The following is a 15,883-nucleotide window of genomic DNA, read 5'->3' as shown; positions in this document are numbered from 1 at the left end:
TCACCACCTGATGCACAGAAGCTTCTACCAAACTGCTCTCAGCGCTGTCCTTTACAGACAGGAAGCATTTTGGATCGTTTTCCCGGGTAAAGGAGGCGGCTCCGCCCCTTTACACGCCTTCCGGCGCTTCCCCTGCTACTCCTCGAGGTAGCTGGTCATCTCCAAAATGGCCGCCCCCATGCCGGAGACACAAGGCTATGCCAAGATGGCGGCCCTGCGGGAGGATGGCGGCGGCCCCTGTGGAAAAATGGCAGCAGCCTGCTACACCGTGCGGCCTGCGGAAGGAAGGCATCGGCCTGTGCGGCCTGCGGGAGGTGTGCGGCCTGCGGGAGGATGGCGGCCTGCGGGAGGATGGCGGCAGCGGATGGCGGTAGTCCAGGCAACTGCAACCTTAAGTATAAGGTAGGATCATATCATCCTCTTACATGGCCATCTTAAACAGTAATGCCAGCCCCTGACTTCAGTCATGGTCCCTTTACAGTGCCCACTGATACAGTGACTATCCGATAGTCAGCTCCCAAACCAAGCCTCCTGGTTCCTATTCACCAAATCACACTCAAGAGGGAGATCTGTGACACATGCTATAGGATAGAGGAGGGACCCAGGATCAAGAGGGTCCGACCATCCACAGGGGGGGCCCGTGTCTATTCCCAAAACCCGACAGGGGAGAGGGGGAACATACTACTCACCATGTATAAATATAAGTTGCACTATATAGTGAAAACATATATGATAATGTAAAAAAGTCCAGAGATAAAGTCCATATAAAGGCAAACAGCACGTCTGACGAAATTTTCTGTACAGGTACCGCTTACACTATTTGTTTCTGCAATATTTTTCTATTACTCTGGTAAGGAGTATATTCACAGGATTGGAGGTGTCTATGTTCTTTACTATCACTACTACAGCACCTTTCTGATATTCCCATCACTTGGGGTGTTACATTTATTTGTTTGTGGTTTTACGCTATGGCGTTTTTTATTTCATTTCACATGATCACTCAACACTGAGGAGATCCATTCAACATACGGAGTCCGTCTGAGATCTGGTTCCTGTGGATCACTTGGAATCTTTGGGCCTATTTATCATTAGCCTTTGGTAAGCGGTACCTGTACAGAAAATTTCGTCAGACGTGCTGTTTGCCTTTATATGGACTTTATCTCTGGACTTTTTTACATTATCATATATGTTTTCACTATATAGCGCAACTTATATTTATACATTGTTTTTGAGGTGATAGTCACACTTGAAGTTGCTGCTTACAATCTCTTTGGTTTAGCGCAGTTGTTCACTTTTTTCGTATACTACTCACCATACCGGAACCGGCGGGCACCCTCTCCTAACAGAACCCCTCTCCACCGAAGTGGGGGGGCTGTTGACCAATACGGACGCCACAACTCAGTTCCCAACTGGTCGTCGGCGTCCCGGCGAGACGTTTAACTCGCAGGGCCAGTCCCCGTCCAGTGGGACTATGTCGCGGCCGACCCAGCGCGGAGCTAGGGCCTGCACGCGCTCATAGGCTGACTGGGGTGACCACTGGATCTTAACATCCAGCCTGTCGCCCAGCTCCAGCATAATTGCTTGAAGATCTCACAGGAACAACTGGAGAAAAAAAGCTGGCTAAAAAAAATTTTTCTAAAAAAATCTTGCCAGGAACAAAGATCCCAGCAAGGAACTTAGGTCCTTACTCCTGACTAGACAGAAAAAAACTAACATCCTGTAGCAGAGAGAGAGAGGATATACCCTCTGGGACTGCCCCTAAGGTGTGGCCAGAACGTTTTCCTTCTGCCTAGTGTCCTACTCCTGTAGAGGGCAGTATAACCCAATTTGATATTAATCAAGAGGACTGCGTCTGTCAATGAGCGACAGAGAAATGAGCATGTGCAGAGTTGACACCACAGCTGCAAAATCCCTAGCTAAATTGGGGACATGGACAGAAGGTGGAGATAGAGAACTGCACGATCAACCATATTTTTTGCAGAATACAGAAAACTAATCTCATAGTGATTGAGTGAGTATGAACAGCACGTAACACAGCATTTATTAATAGTTTTTTATGATGTGGGTTTAGTGGCACTTTAAAGCAGAGCTCCACCCAAAAGGGGAAGCTCTGCTTGTTTGCTCCCCCGCCCCCCCCCCCTTCCGCTGCCGCATTCGATGTGGCATTGTTTCGATAAGCTTCTGCAATGTCACAAGATTTATTTATTTCCAGTGTTGCATTCACCAAGATCTTATATTTATGATGGCTGAGTCGTACCGCTGCCCAAAGCCTTCTCCAGCACATCCCAAAGATTCTCAATGGGGTTAGGTTCTGGACTCTGTGGTGGCCGATCCATGTGTAAAAATGATGTCTCATGCTCTCTGAACCACTCTTTTACAGTTTGAGCCCGATGAATCCTGGCATTGTCATCTTGGAATATGCTGGTGCCATCAGGGAATAAAAAAATCCAATGATGAAATAACCTGGTCATTCAGTATATTCAGGTAGTCAGCTGACCTCATTCATTGGGCACATGCAGTAACTATCCACTAGGATAGTTACTGCATGCTTAGTTTAGACTTTTTTTTTTTGGTCAGGCAGTGTAATCATATAACATAAAATAAACATGTAATACTTACTGCCAGATCGCTGTAGAGGTGATCACCAAAATAAAGCACCTTGGACCCTCTCCAGCCTGTCAGTTCTAAAAAGTCAAACAGGTTTCCCTGCAAAAAAAATTGTGCAATATAAATACTACATATAGGTATATTTTCAGTACAGAGATACATCTTCACACGATTTACTTTGTGCCAATAAACAATCAGTTATGAAAGAATCATTTTGTCCTTGGCAAAAGGTAGAAATATGGGGAGATGATGAAACATTTGGTATTCTGGTTATTTATCATGTGTGGACTTTGTGTGGGTTTTCCCCTTAGTGATGGATTCTTCCTGCTGCATTGTCTATGATATAAAATACCGTAAATTAATGGATACCTAAACAAAAATATATAAATTGCTGCTTATCATAGTTACATGGTTAGTGAGGTTGAAAAAAGACACCAGCCCATCCAGTTTAACCTATGATGTGCTTTTGCTGTTAACCATACATTGTATACCTGTGTATGTTGTGGTCTTTAAGGTCATTTTTTGAAGCTATCAATGCTCCCTGCTGAAACCACTGCTTGTGGAAGAGAATTCCTCATCCTTATCAGTATGTACTGAATATATGGTGGCTGCTTTAGTTTTTATTTTTGTAGGCTAAGTACATTTTCATCAAGTACAGAAACTACCTGTCGATCTTGCCAGAAATGCAGTATCCTTGCAACTTCCTGTGAGTTGGCCAGACAGCACAAACAATGTTATCTTTCCAATCTATACTACGATTCTTTTTATTCCCTAAGTAATGGAGATGAACAAAGGCAGTCATGTTTAACCACTTGCCGACCGCCAGCAGTACATAAACTGTGGCAGGTGGGCTCTGTCCCACGAAACTACATAACTGTACGTCGCTTCACGGGACCGCTATTGGGGGCGCCAATTCGCCACAGGGGGGCTAATCAGCGGGTGTGGCGATCACTCCCCGTGGAGACAGAAAGGCGGTCTGCCGTTGTAAACACAGCAAAATGCTGTTCTGTCAGTAATGAACACAGAGATCCTGTGTTCCTCTTATTTAGGAACACAGGTCTCTGTGTTAATTCAGTAAATAAAACCTCCACACAGTTAAAAAGCACCCCCTAGGGACAATTTAACCCTTTGATCACCCCCTGGCGTTAACCCCTTCCCTGTCAGTGTCATTAGTACAGTAACAGTGCATATTTTTAGCACTGATTACTGTAGTAATGTCACTGGTCCCCCCAAAAGTGTGAAAAATGTCAGTTAGGGGTCCGATCTGTCCGCCACAATATCGCAGTCGCACTAAAAATCGCTGATCGTCGCCATTACTAGCAAAAAATAAATAAATAAAATGACATAAATCTTTCCCCTAATTTGCAGACACGATAACTTTTGCACAAACCAATCAATATACGCGTATTGGGATTTTTTTTTTTTTACCAAAAATATGTAGCAGAATACAAATTGGCCTAAAATGATGAAAAAATTAGATTTTTAGTTTTTTTTATTGGGGATGTTAAAATAGCAGAAAGTAAAATATATATATATATATATATATATATATATATATATATATATATATATATATATATATATATATTTTTTTTTTTTTTTTTCAGAATTTTTACTCTTTTTGTTTATAGCACAAAAAATAAAAATTGCAGAGATGATCCAATACCACCAAAAGAAAGCTCTATTTGTGGGAAAAACAGGACATCAATTTTATTTGGGTACAGCATTGCACGACCATGCAATTGTCAGTTAAAATAACACAGTGCCATATCGCAAAAAATGGCCTGGTCATTAAGGGGGAGAACGTTCCGGTCCAGAAGTGGTTACAGTACAGACTGGGTGACAACCTGGGATACAGTGGAAGAGTAAGGTTGGGTACACATGAGCAGAAAATATGCTGGAAAGGGTCAGTTCGGCAGGACCTGGGCCGACTGTGTACAGCTTCCTGTCTGACAGAAGCTGGTCTTGGCGGGGAAGGAGCAGCCCCCTTTTCAGAACACAATAGCAGTGGGGTTCGCCGCACTAACAGCACATGCGTTAGTATAGTGATCTGTATGGTTTTTTTTTTCCTTCAACCCGCTGGGTTGAACGTAAAAAAAAATTTACAGTGTGTACCCAAGCTTAAATATAGCCACCCAGGGATAGGGAGTGGCTTATTCACAGGATCATCAGCTAAACATAAAGCGGAAAAAAGCCTGAAAAAAAGAAAACTAATACAGCCACCAGATCTAAGGACTGATAAGTTGCAATATTTTTATATTTTATAAATATATATATCAAATATATGATTGTTATTGGGTTTAGATATGCTGTACAAGTGAAAAGAGAATCATAACACCCCTTCCAAAAAGCTAAAGTGTAGACATTTTACAGATAGAGTCCCAAAGACCTGCAGTATAAAAGCTGGCAGGTACTTCAAACTACAGCTATCAAATTAAAACTAAAATTATTATTTTAGATGAAATAATCCTCTAACACTCCAATATGTGCGTCCTTGCAACATACTCTATGAATGTATGATGATTATATTTAATCTGTATGAAAGTATGAATACTTAAGATTACATGTTTGTATATTTTGCCTTTTTCCAGGTTGTTGATCCTGTCCCACTGAAGTGAACCATCTTCGTCCAGTCTTCTAAAGGGCCTACAAAGAAGAGGCTCTCAGAATAATTTACAGACCAGCATTTCAATAGGTTTTCAAGCATACTAAAGACAGTTTTAGAGGGCAATGTAATGATTTCATAACAGTAATTTTTTGTGTGCAATTCTAATTCAGATCAGTGTTAATTTCGCCGACTAAAATGTTTTCGTCTACTAAATTAACACAATTTTAGTCGACTAAAATACGATCAAAATTAAAACAATTCAGATGACTAAAATACGACTAAAACTAAAATGGCATTTTAGTCAAAAGACTATAACTAAAACTAAATCGAAATTTGCTGTCAAAATTATCACTGGTGCATGCTCAAAGCCTAATACCAAAAAATAATAACATTAGATTTTTCACTCCAGGACCAGCAGTAGTATATAATGAGTTTGGAAATTGTAGAGAAATGCTTAAATAAAGCATTACAAATTACAATTGAACTACACCCATTCGATTATAGAGGACTAAAATGAGTTTTAGTCTACTAAAATGTACTGGAGTTTTAGTCTACTAAATACGACTAAAACTAAAACACTTGCAGAAGATTAAAATGAGACTAAAACTAAAATGCCATTTTAGTCCTAAGACTAAGACTAAAACTAAATTGAAATTTGCTGCCAAAATTAACACTGATTCAGATTTAAGCTGTCCATATATCAATTCAAAATTCTTCTGGTTCAGGGCCCAGCCGAATTTTGATCAGTGTGTGGTCGTCCCCACCCGACAGAAGTTGATCATTTGATCAACTTCTGTCAAAATGACATGTTGAAAAATGTTCTCAATTGGGGACTACAGCCACTCACCTGCAGCTGCTAATCAATGCATTCTGACAGCAGCGGGTGCTGCTGTCAGGATAAAAACCGTGTATGGCCAACTTTACACAGCTATTTAGTGATGCCTCCAAAACAATAAGGATTGTATTGTACCATATGTGATAGCAGTTGAGGTAAGAAGCTTCCACTATAGTTTCAACCAGTCTTACCAGAGGGATACACAGCAGAACAAATTCCCAAAAGGCTAAACCTGACCAACCAGGTAACATGGAGCTCAACCAGGAACAACTGGCACTTACCTGAAAACAATACACCCTCAAAGAGGACCAGGTCCTCTCAAACAGCAGCCTGCAAAACCTTGTGGCCAAAAGCAGCATTCGCAGATGCCAGTACATCCACCTTATAAAATTTTGTGAAAGTGTGCACAGACCACCAGGTGGCCACCTTGCAAACCTGCACCTGATAGCGGAAGGCCCAGGAGACACTAAGCACCCGTGTAGAATGCGAAGGCAGGAATGACTGACAAGGGCGAGCACCACTTTATCTCTGTGAACCACCTAACAAGTTGAACGACAAGACAAAGCAGCCAGCGCCGACACTCTGCATGCAGAAGTAATCGCCACCAAGAAGCCTACCTTCTGGGACAATGTGAGCAGAGGAATCTCGCAAATATTTTCAAAAGGCGGTTTCTGAAGAACCGACAGTACCAACTTGAGATCCAACGGGGGCAACGGAGACCGCACAGGTGGAGCCAAGTGGCGATTCCCCTGAACAACAGTGCGAACCAAGGAATGCGTAGCTAAAGGATGTTGAAAGAAAATCGCCAGGACCGAAACCTGGCCCTTGATGGTACCCAAGGTCAGGCGCTGTTGCACACCGAGCCACCGAAAAAGAACGGGGAGAAACCCCCAGAGACTCACAACATGCAATGTACGACTTCCAGACGCAATGGTAAATCTTCCTAGAGGTAGATTTTCTAGCTTTTAACAGCGTGGGAATCACCGAGTCAGACAACCCCCCTATCCCTTAGCACCTGGCTTTCAGCAGCCAAGCCGTTAAAGCCAGCGACTGTAAAGCAGGATGGAAGATCGGCCAATAGGTCTTCTCTGAGAGGGAGTCACCAAGGAACATCGGCGACCAGCCAAATTAGATCTGCATACCAAGACCAGCGAGGCCAGTCTGGGGCCACTAGGATGACCGGAATTTCTTCTGCCTCGATCCTCCGCAGAAGTCTCGGCAGAAGTTTCAGAGGGGGAAATGTATACATCAGTTGGAGCCACCAGTACATCTGTGGCGTCGGCTAGAGGATCCCGAGACCTTGCCACGAATCTCTGCACCCTCCTGTTGAGGCGAGAGGCCAACAGGTTCACCTCGGGAGTTCTCCACCGGAGACACAGCTGATGAAACCCCTCCGGATGAAGTGACCATTCTCCCTGGTCCAAAGCCTGTCGACTAAGGTAATCTGCCTGCAAATTTTCCACCCTGGAATATACACAGCAGAGACAGCTTGAACGAAACGTCCACCCACCTTAGAATGTCGGCTACTTCCCGAGCTGCTAGGACACTTTTTGTGCCCCCTTGGTGATTGACATATACCAAGGCCGTGGCATTGTCCAATTGAAACCGTCCTGAACACCCTTGAAGATGAACCGTCCAATGGGCCAGACAAAGCCTGATCGCCCGAAGTTCCAGTGCATTGATTGAAAAGTCTGGACTCCTCCAGAGTTCAAACCACCTGAGCACATTCCGTGCCAAAACACCTCCCCACCCGGACAGACTGGCATCCATAGTGACCACCGTCCAGTGCAGAGGAAGGAAGGATTTTCCCTGTCGAAGAGCCGGAGAACGAAGCCACAAGATCTGGAACCCTCTCAAAACCCCAGCTCAGCAGAATCAGATTGTCTAGAGACTGTGGATTCTTGTCCCACTTGGTAAGAATCTCTCTCTGCAGAGGTCTAGTGTGGAACTGTGTAAACGGAACTGTCTTGAAGGTAGACCCCGTCAAGCCCAGCACCCGCATTAAAGTCTTGGGAGACGACCAACTGAAGGACAACAGAAGTCAAATGGCATCCTGCAGCTTCTGGAACTTGTCAAGCGAAAGAAACACCCTGGCTGGGGCCGAGTCCAGAGTCAGACCCAGATAGTCCGACTTGATGGACGGAACCAGAGCAGATATCTGGAAATTCAAAGTCCAACCGAACTCCTGCAGAGTTTGCACAGTGATTTCCAGGTTGTCCATTAGAGCAGTCAGAAACTCTGCTCGCCGAAGAAGTTCATCCAGGTATCCCAGTACCACAATCCCCCGCTGTCGTAACAATGTCAACACTGGTGCCAACACTTTTGTGAACACCCGAGGAGCTGAGGCGAGACCGAAGGGTAACGCCATGAAATGATAATGCTTCTCGCCTATGGCAAAGCAGAGCAAGCGCTGATGCCCGGCTTATATCGGGATATGGAGGTAAGCATCCTTGATATCGATAGAGGTCAGAAGATCCCCTTGATGAAGGGATGCTACTACCCTACAAATGGAATCCATCCGGAACTTCCGTGCCCGCACAAAAAGGTTCAGGGCTTTGAGGTCCAGGATTGAAGGACTTTTGCCTTCCTTCCTGGAAACTGTATACAGGTTTAAATAAAAACTCCGAAAACGTTCAGAGTTTGGAACCGGTACAATCACCCCCTGTAGTAGCGAATCTTGTACCGCCCCGAAGAGACCACGCAGGCAGTCTGGTGACAAACGCAGGTTGGAAGGGAAAAACCTCTCTGGAGGATAAGACCGAAATTTGATCTTGAAGCCGGACCAAATCAACTCGCGGACCCACCCGTCTTGAATCAGAGAGGTCCACAGGTCCAGATAAAAACAAAGATGTACCACCCACCCCAGATACAGGTGAGGGCATCCCTTCAGGCAGAAGAGGGTTTGTCTGCAAGTCTGGAAGGACCTGCTCTCAGCTTACCAGGCCAGGGCCTCTTGGAACCTCCTGAGACGGTCCTACGGGTTTGGATCCTTTGTCTTGAGACCCTGAGGAACGAAAAAGATGTTTATGAGCCGAGAAAAAAGGACCACGTCTGCGACAAGACTCCTTGCCCCTGGAAGTATGTGGGAGGAGAGTACTCTTCCCTCCTGTGACACCCTTAATGATTTGATCTAGAGAAGACCCAAACAGATGATCTCCCACAAAGGGGAGATCCGATAAGGTCTTCTTGGAAGCTTGGACCAGAGAGCAGCATTACTGCCATATCATGTGCCGAAGGACCACTGCTGTCACGGACAGCCTAGAAACTAAGGGAGCCGCATCCAGAGAGGCATCAAAGATAAACTGCAACCCCTGGACCAACTAGTCCGCCAGCTCCTCAAAGGCAGGGGGAAGCTGTTCCCCTTCCAGATCCTGGTGCAAAAAAGCTTAGCCCATTTTGTCAAGGTCTGGGACATCAAGGCAATGGTGAACACCGACCTAAGGCCCGAATCAACCATATGAGGACACAAAGGATAGAGAAAAGTGGGGCTTTACGGGCCAGTGGGAGTAGAAGGATCAACCAACTTCTAAAAATAATTTACATTTTATTAAATTGCATCATAAAAAACATGGGCGTGTAGGCACATGTTAGCACAAACAAAATAACATAGAATAATATTGATAAAATCAATTGTAGAGAGTCATAAATAGAAATACATCCCAGAAGAGAGAAACAACCAAGAGCCTGTATAGGATGGAAAAAGTAGGTCTCTGATGGAATGCGGTCAATGTAGGTCCCCAGCAAGCCGACGCATTTCGCTCAAGGCTTCCTCAGGGCCTGAGAGACCATAACAGACCGGTATTTCCTTTTCAATGACTCGGGAGATGACAGATTGGCGACACGAAAGAACACCAGATATTGTCTCCTTAGTATTTGTGTATAGCCTCCAATGTATACATATATTCACTCAATTATTTTAGGCCAAGTGTCCAGCCTCTCAATCACCGCAAAGAGCACCGCTTGTTATGCTGCATAAGATGGCACTATGTTATAACTTGATAGTCAGGACTCTAAAGCTGTTCTGTTGTGGAAGTACGATGGTTACCACACTGGTGGCTGCACTCGATATATCCACCTATCGTTTCCTTTTCCCTTGATCAGGCAGGGACTTATATCATCTCATTCTATTCCAGAACGGTGGGGGGGATAGTATATCCCGGGTCCAACCGGTCCTTGTGGTTATTCACGCTAGCCAGCCAGCGTGAATAACCACAAGGACCGGTTGGACCCAGGATATACTATCCCCCCCACCGTTCTGGAATAGGATGAGATGATATTATAAGTTCCTGCCTGAAGCCACTCATACACTGCAAAAAGGCTAGAAGGACTGCAGGTCTATATCGCATATATACAACAAATAAACCACTCCATCGGCCCTGTTCAAGGGAAAAGGAAACGATAGGTGGATATATCGAGTGCAGCCACCAGTGTGGTAACCATCGTGCTTCCACAACAGAACAGCTTTAGAGTCCTGACTATCAAGTTATAACATAGTGCCATCTTATGCAGCATAACAAGCGGTGCTCTTTGCGGTGATTGAGAGGATGGACACTTGGCATAAAATATTTGAGTGAATATATGTATACATTGGAGGCTATACACAAATACTAAGGAGACAATATCTGGTGTTCTTTCGTGTCGCCAATCTGTCATCTCCCGAGTCATTGAAAAGGAAATACCGGTCTGTTATGGTCTCTCAGGCCCTGAGGAAGCCTTGAGCGAAACGTGTCGGCTTGCTGGGGACCTACATTGACCGCATTCCATCAGAGACCTACTTTTTCCATCCTATACAGGCTCTTGGTTGTTTCTCCCTTCTGGGATGTATTTCTATTTATGACTCTCTACAATTGATTTTATCAAATATTATTCTATGTTATTTTGTTTGTGCTAACATGTGCCTACACGCCCAGGTTTTTTATGATGCAATTTAATAAAATGTAAATTATTTTTAGAAGTTGGTTTGTGCGTGATCCTTCTACTCCCACTGGCCCGTAAAGCCCCACTTTTCTCTATCCTTTGTGTCCTCATATCAATTAGGGGTAAGGGCCTATATGCACGGTAACTTTTGTTTCGAACCAGCCATAGTAAACATGTGTCGGACCAAGGTCTCCTCTTTCCTATCAAAAGGGTCCTTAAAAGTCGCAGACTCCACCGAAATTAGAGTGGATTTGTTCAGCCTGGAAACCTGAGAATCCACCACAGATGGTACTGTCCAATTTTTTACCAGGAGTACCTTCTAGTGAAGCACTTAGGAACCACTACATTGCGTTCAGGACAACCCCACTAATTTGCGACAATTTTGTCCAAAAATAGGCAGGAAAAGGAAAAACCTTTGCTGTCACTTTAGAGGATTTTCGGGTATTGAAAGTGACTGGTGTCTCCAACGCAACGGCAGCTGCCTCCCCCATTTTTAAAGTTGCCCGCACTGATACAATAACTACATCCACCAGCGCTTTTCCATTCGCAGCTGTAATGGAAGAACCATCCTGACTATCAGAGCACTCGGGGTGCGTGGACGCAGACCCAAAAGGGTAACTGGCGTCAGCGACGGCCGGATCAGACCCAGAACCTGAGGATAAAGAGGAGGCAGGTGATGGTGGATGCTTTTTGCTTGTCCTTTCTTGCAGGATCAAATCAACCTTGGACACTGAGGACTCTAGAGTTGCTGCCATTGCAGACAAGGTGGACTGGGACCCACAAGGCCCCGTAGTCTCTGAGATGGGATCAGGGGGTGAAAGTTGCTCCAGGGACTCCATGTTAACCAGGGGACCACCTGGCAAAAGCAGAAAAAAAACACTGCTAAGTGACCCCTGCTGTCGTGCTAGCGGCACTACAAGTCCCAGCACAGCTGATTCGCTGCTATAGCAGAGAGAGGTTAATCTCACAATAACTTACCACCCCTGGTCAGCACAGAGAAGAGCGCTACATGCTGTACACCATGCGGCGATCAGAGAGGAATAGGAAGTCCAGGGTCAGCACTAGAGGTCCACCGCCACAGTCACCACCCACAAGTCTTCAAAAACATGGCCTCCACATTAGTCAATGGGAAACCACCAAGAAAATGGCTGCCAGACTACAGAAACATAGCCGCCGTACAGCCATCCACGACAAAATGGCGGCTCCACGTGGCACCCACGCAGGTCCCGGGACCTACAGGGGACACCAAGGACATTACAGTAAAAGGGGGGGCTCTGGCAGGATCCCCCACCAGGACAACTCCCCCTAAAAACAGCGCGTTTGGCTGCCGGTGGTGCGCCCCTCCCCCCTTGGCCCCCATCGCCCGCTTGACATCCCACAAATGATCCTGGACAGGTATGGCCAACCCCTGGGGGGAGCTAGGTGTGGATAGATGAGGGTAGTCCACAGGGGACCCCAAAATATTTGGGGGGGGGGGACGCTGTGTGGGAAGCAGGGGAACCTGGTGGTCCGACCGCCCCAGGGAGGGGCCCACGTCCACCCCGACAGGCCACCAGGGAAGGGGGGACACTACTTACAATACCATGTAACCGGGTGGGCAGACCACCTCTCCATCGGAGTGGGGGTGCTGCGGGCCAGGAGGCATGCTGCATCTCAGGCCTGGACCAAGGGCCAAAGAAAAAAAAGCTAAAAGGAGGCTGGACATAAATAAAACAGCTGAGCAGAAAAAAGTATCTGATTAGAAGTCAAAAAAAGCTAGCTAGAAAAAAAAAAAGCCAAACAAAAAGTAAAGTCACTGGACAGAAAACAGGAAGAGAATCAAAGGATTTAGGTAAAATGATTTTACAAGGTAAAAAGTAGATGGGAGAAGGTGGGCCTTGGCAGCTGTCACTAGGTTTGAAGTGGTCCTCACTTGAAAACCACTGGACTATGCAATTATTTGGCAATCTAAAGTTGTTCTAATCATTTGTCAACACAAAGTTTAGGTTGTCTAAAAAAGAAATCTAAATTCTGGGAGTGCAATCCTTGTGGCCGGAACATCATACTTGCGCCGGTCAGTGAAGAAGGCAGGTTTGTCTGCCTTTACGATAATCACATCAAATAGATCTCGCCAGTTCTTTCCTACCATATAATTCATTCCTTTATTCCTGTAAAAAACAGAGAAAGGCAAACAATTACACTCAGTGACATTTGCAGCAGAAATGTAATCTAGCAAGGTCATTGAGAAGGTATGAGTGTTTATATAGCAGGGTTCAGGCTGGCTGAAGTTCTGGACAAAATCAACAAAACAGCCAGGTTTTAGAAGGTTGTCTGTACACAAAATTATCTTTTATTAAAGTAAATGTAAAACAATTATTTTTTAAATAACAAATATATTATTTGTTATACTCCTCGTCTTGGGTCCCCTGACAACACTCCTGCCACCTTCCCTATATCAAGCGCCCCCTTAGCAAGTGGTTTTCAGGGGGGGGGGGGGGAATGCAGAGAATGCATTAAGGTTAAAAAAAAAAAACTTCTACCTTTACAACCAGTGCTGTAGTGTATAGAACCAAGGCATCAGTAGCATATGCTTTTATTCCTGTAAGTTGCAAGGTGGGGCCTTCATGGATTGGACTTGTTTTTGCCGCACATCCCACTGATAATCGTTGGGATTGAGATGTGGAGAATTTGGAAGCCAAGTTAACTCCTCAAACTTTATAGATGTGTTCCTGAAACATTTCTTGAATTAAACAGGCAAGGCCACCTTCTTCCATTGCTCCATGGTCTAGTTCTGATGCTCACATGCCCACTGAAGGGGCTTTTGGCTGTAGACACGGATCAGCATGGGCACTCCGACAGGTCTGTGGCTGGACAGCCCCATGCGCAACAAACTGCAATGCACTGTGTGTTCTAACACCTTTCTATCGGAACCAGCATTACATTTTTCAGTAATCTGGACTACATTGGCTCCTCTATTGAATCAAACTACACATGCCAGCCTTCCCTCTTCACGTGCATCAATGAGCCTGGGCTGCCAATGACCCTGTCACTGGTTTGCTAGTTTTCCTTCCTTGGACCACTTTTGGTAGGTCCTGACCACTGCAGATTGGGAACATCCCACAAGAGCTGCAGTTTTGGAGATGCTCTGGCCCATCTGTCTAAACATTACAATTTGGCCCTTGCAAAGTCTCCCAATCATTACAAGCGTGCGATGACAATTATGCACGCTCATTGACTGGAGGGAGAGTCTGGTGCAACCACACAACCTGCTGCTTTTTGGGAGAGTAATTGCATCTGTTTTTATTGCTATATGCAAGTTTTTTAAACTTCTTGCCCAAGGATTTGCTTAGTGCGATTCCCTTTGCAAGTTTAATTTTATATTTTTGGAATAAATGTTTTTTTTGGGTTACACTGTGGGCGTATATATGCTTTTTATTTTTCATCCTGCTGATGAACCAACGCTGACTGGATCACGTTTGGCGCTTTGGAGTTCCCCTTCATAGAGAGATGTAACACGCGGCATTTGACCATACTATACGATGGTCCACAAGATCCAGTAAGAGGCTTTAATACTTGGTGTCACCTGGTGGTGGAAGCACTACGAATTGTGATTGTGGGGACACTGGTGGAACAAGGAATCGTGGACAATTTGTTTCCTTTGGACTTTCATGTTTCACATATATTTTTCCTCTTTAGCCCTTGTTCATGGGCTCTTATGGACACTATTTATATATTTGGTGTGATTTCTTTATACACGTTTTTCACCTAATAACTTTGATGTCATTGTATTGATTCATTTTTGTGTTTTCACAATATTGAGTTTAATTTTTTAGCACTGCTTCATATATTTATCACAATTCTTGCATCTAGTGTCACAGATTGCTTAAGTGGCTGCTCATTTGTAATTTTTATGTTTTAGCACGGATATCCTATATGATTTTTTTATTGCTGGAATTACCATCTCTTTTGCTGATTTAAACTAATAATACTAAACTAAGGCTTTAAATGTATTTTAAATACAAGCAGAATAAGCGCTTGAATCTAACCTGGCATCAGCCTCTGAAAGTATTTAGTCAGCTTATGGTTTCCAATATGTTTTGGATATATGCACAGCAGGATCACCTTGTTATAGTTCCTGACTCTTCCGGTCAACCTGGCAGATTTTTTTGTAATCTTAACAATATTAAAATAAAATGTCAGAGAGTTTAACTCTCTAGCTTCTACCAAAACACATAATATCAGATTTGGGTGGCCAGACCCTTTATAGCTAGTCTCCAATGTAGAATCACTTGAATATCAGAGAGATTCACAAAACTGCACCACAGTATTTTAAACTTAACTAAAACACAGCTGCTATCCTATTGATGTGTATAACCAAATACGTTTTTTTTTTTTTTTTTTTTGTGTAACATGTAGCAAAAAATCATAATATTCCATGCAAAAAAAAATCATAATCACTTTTTTTATTACATAAATTTTTTTTTTATTTTTATGATTTTTTAAAATATTTTGCACAGGATATCTATTATATCATATGAATTATTGATATGAACTCGCATGCACCTTGCACTTTGATATACAGTTATTTGATATTGATTGCACATTTTTACACATTTTTACACTTTTTGTGTATATAAGCAATAGCACTGTTTTCATAAATAGTCTATGCACATATGTGTAAATGTATTATTAACTATTAGGGATGGAAATGTAATTAGAAAAGAAAAGTCAGAATCCTACAAGAGTTCAATGCTATCCTAAAGCGGAACTTCACCCAAAAGGGGAAATTCTGCTTTAACCCCCTCCTCTTGCACTCCTCTGCTACATTGGGCACATTTTTCTTGGGAGGGGGGGCTGGTACCTGGTTTTGACAGGTACCTACTTCCACTTCTGCTCAGATTAGCTAGGCCATCCGAGCAGAAGTTCTCCTTGCCCCC

At 44.0% G+C, this 15,883-nt stretch overlaps 1 protein-coding gene across 1 annotated transcript in view; it reads right to left on the bottom strand.

Moving 5' to 3' along the window:
• The window catches only part of NT5DC2 (5'-nucleotidase domain containing 2), a 184,147-nt gene that overhangs the window by 77,533 nt on the left and 90,731 nt on the right, over positions 1 to 15,883 (bottom strand). The window contains exons 9-11 of the mRNA XM_082265923.1: positions 13,013 to 13,114; positions 5,172 to 5,253; positions 2,620 to 2,706 (exon numbers count right to left, since the gene is read on the bottom strand). Coding sequence (XP_082122049.1) covers positions 2,620 to 2,706; positions 5,172 to 5,253; positions 13,013 to 13,114 — 271 coding nt within the window. The remainder of the gene's footprint in view (positions 1 to 2,619; positions 2,707 to 5,171; positions 5,254 to 13,012; positions 13,115 to 15,883) is intronic.

Source organism: Pelophylax lessonae (assembly GCF_965119305.1).
Source record: "Pelophylax lessonae genome assembly, chromosome: 8".
NCBI classification, from domain to species: Eukaryota; Metazoa; Chordata; class Amphibia; order Anura; family Ranidae; genus Pelophylax; species Pelophylax lessonae.
Note: the sequence above shows the minus strand (reverse complement) of the source record. Positions and strands in the feature narration are given on the sequence as shown.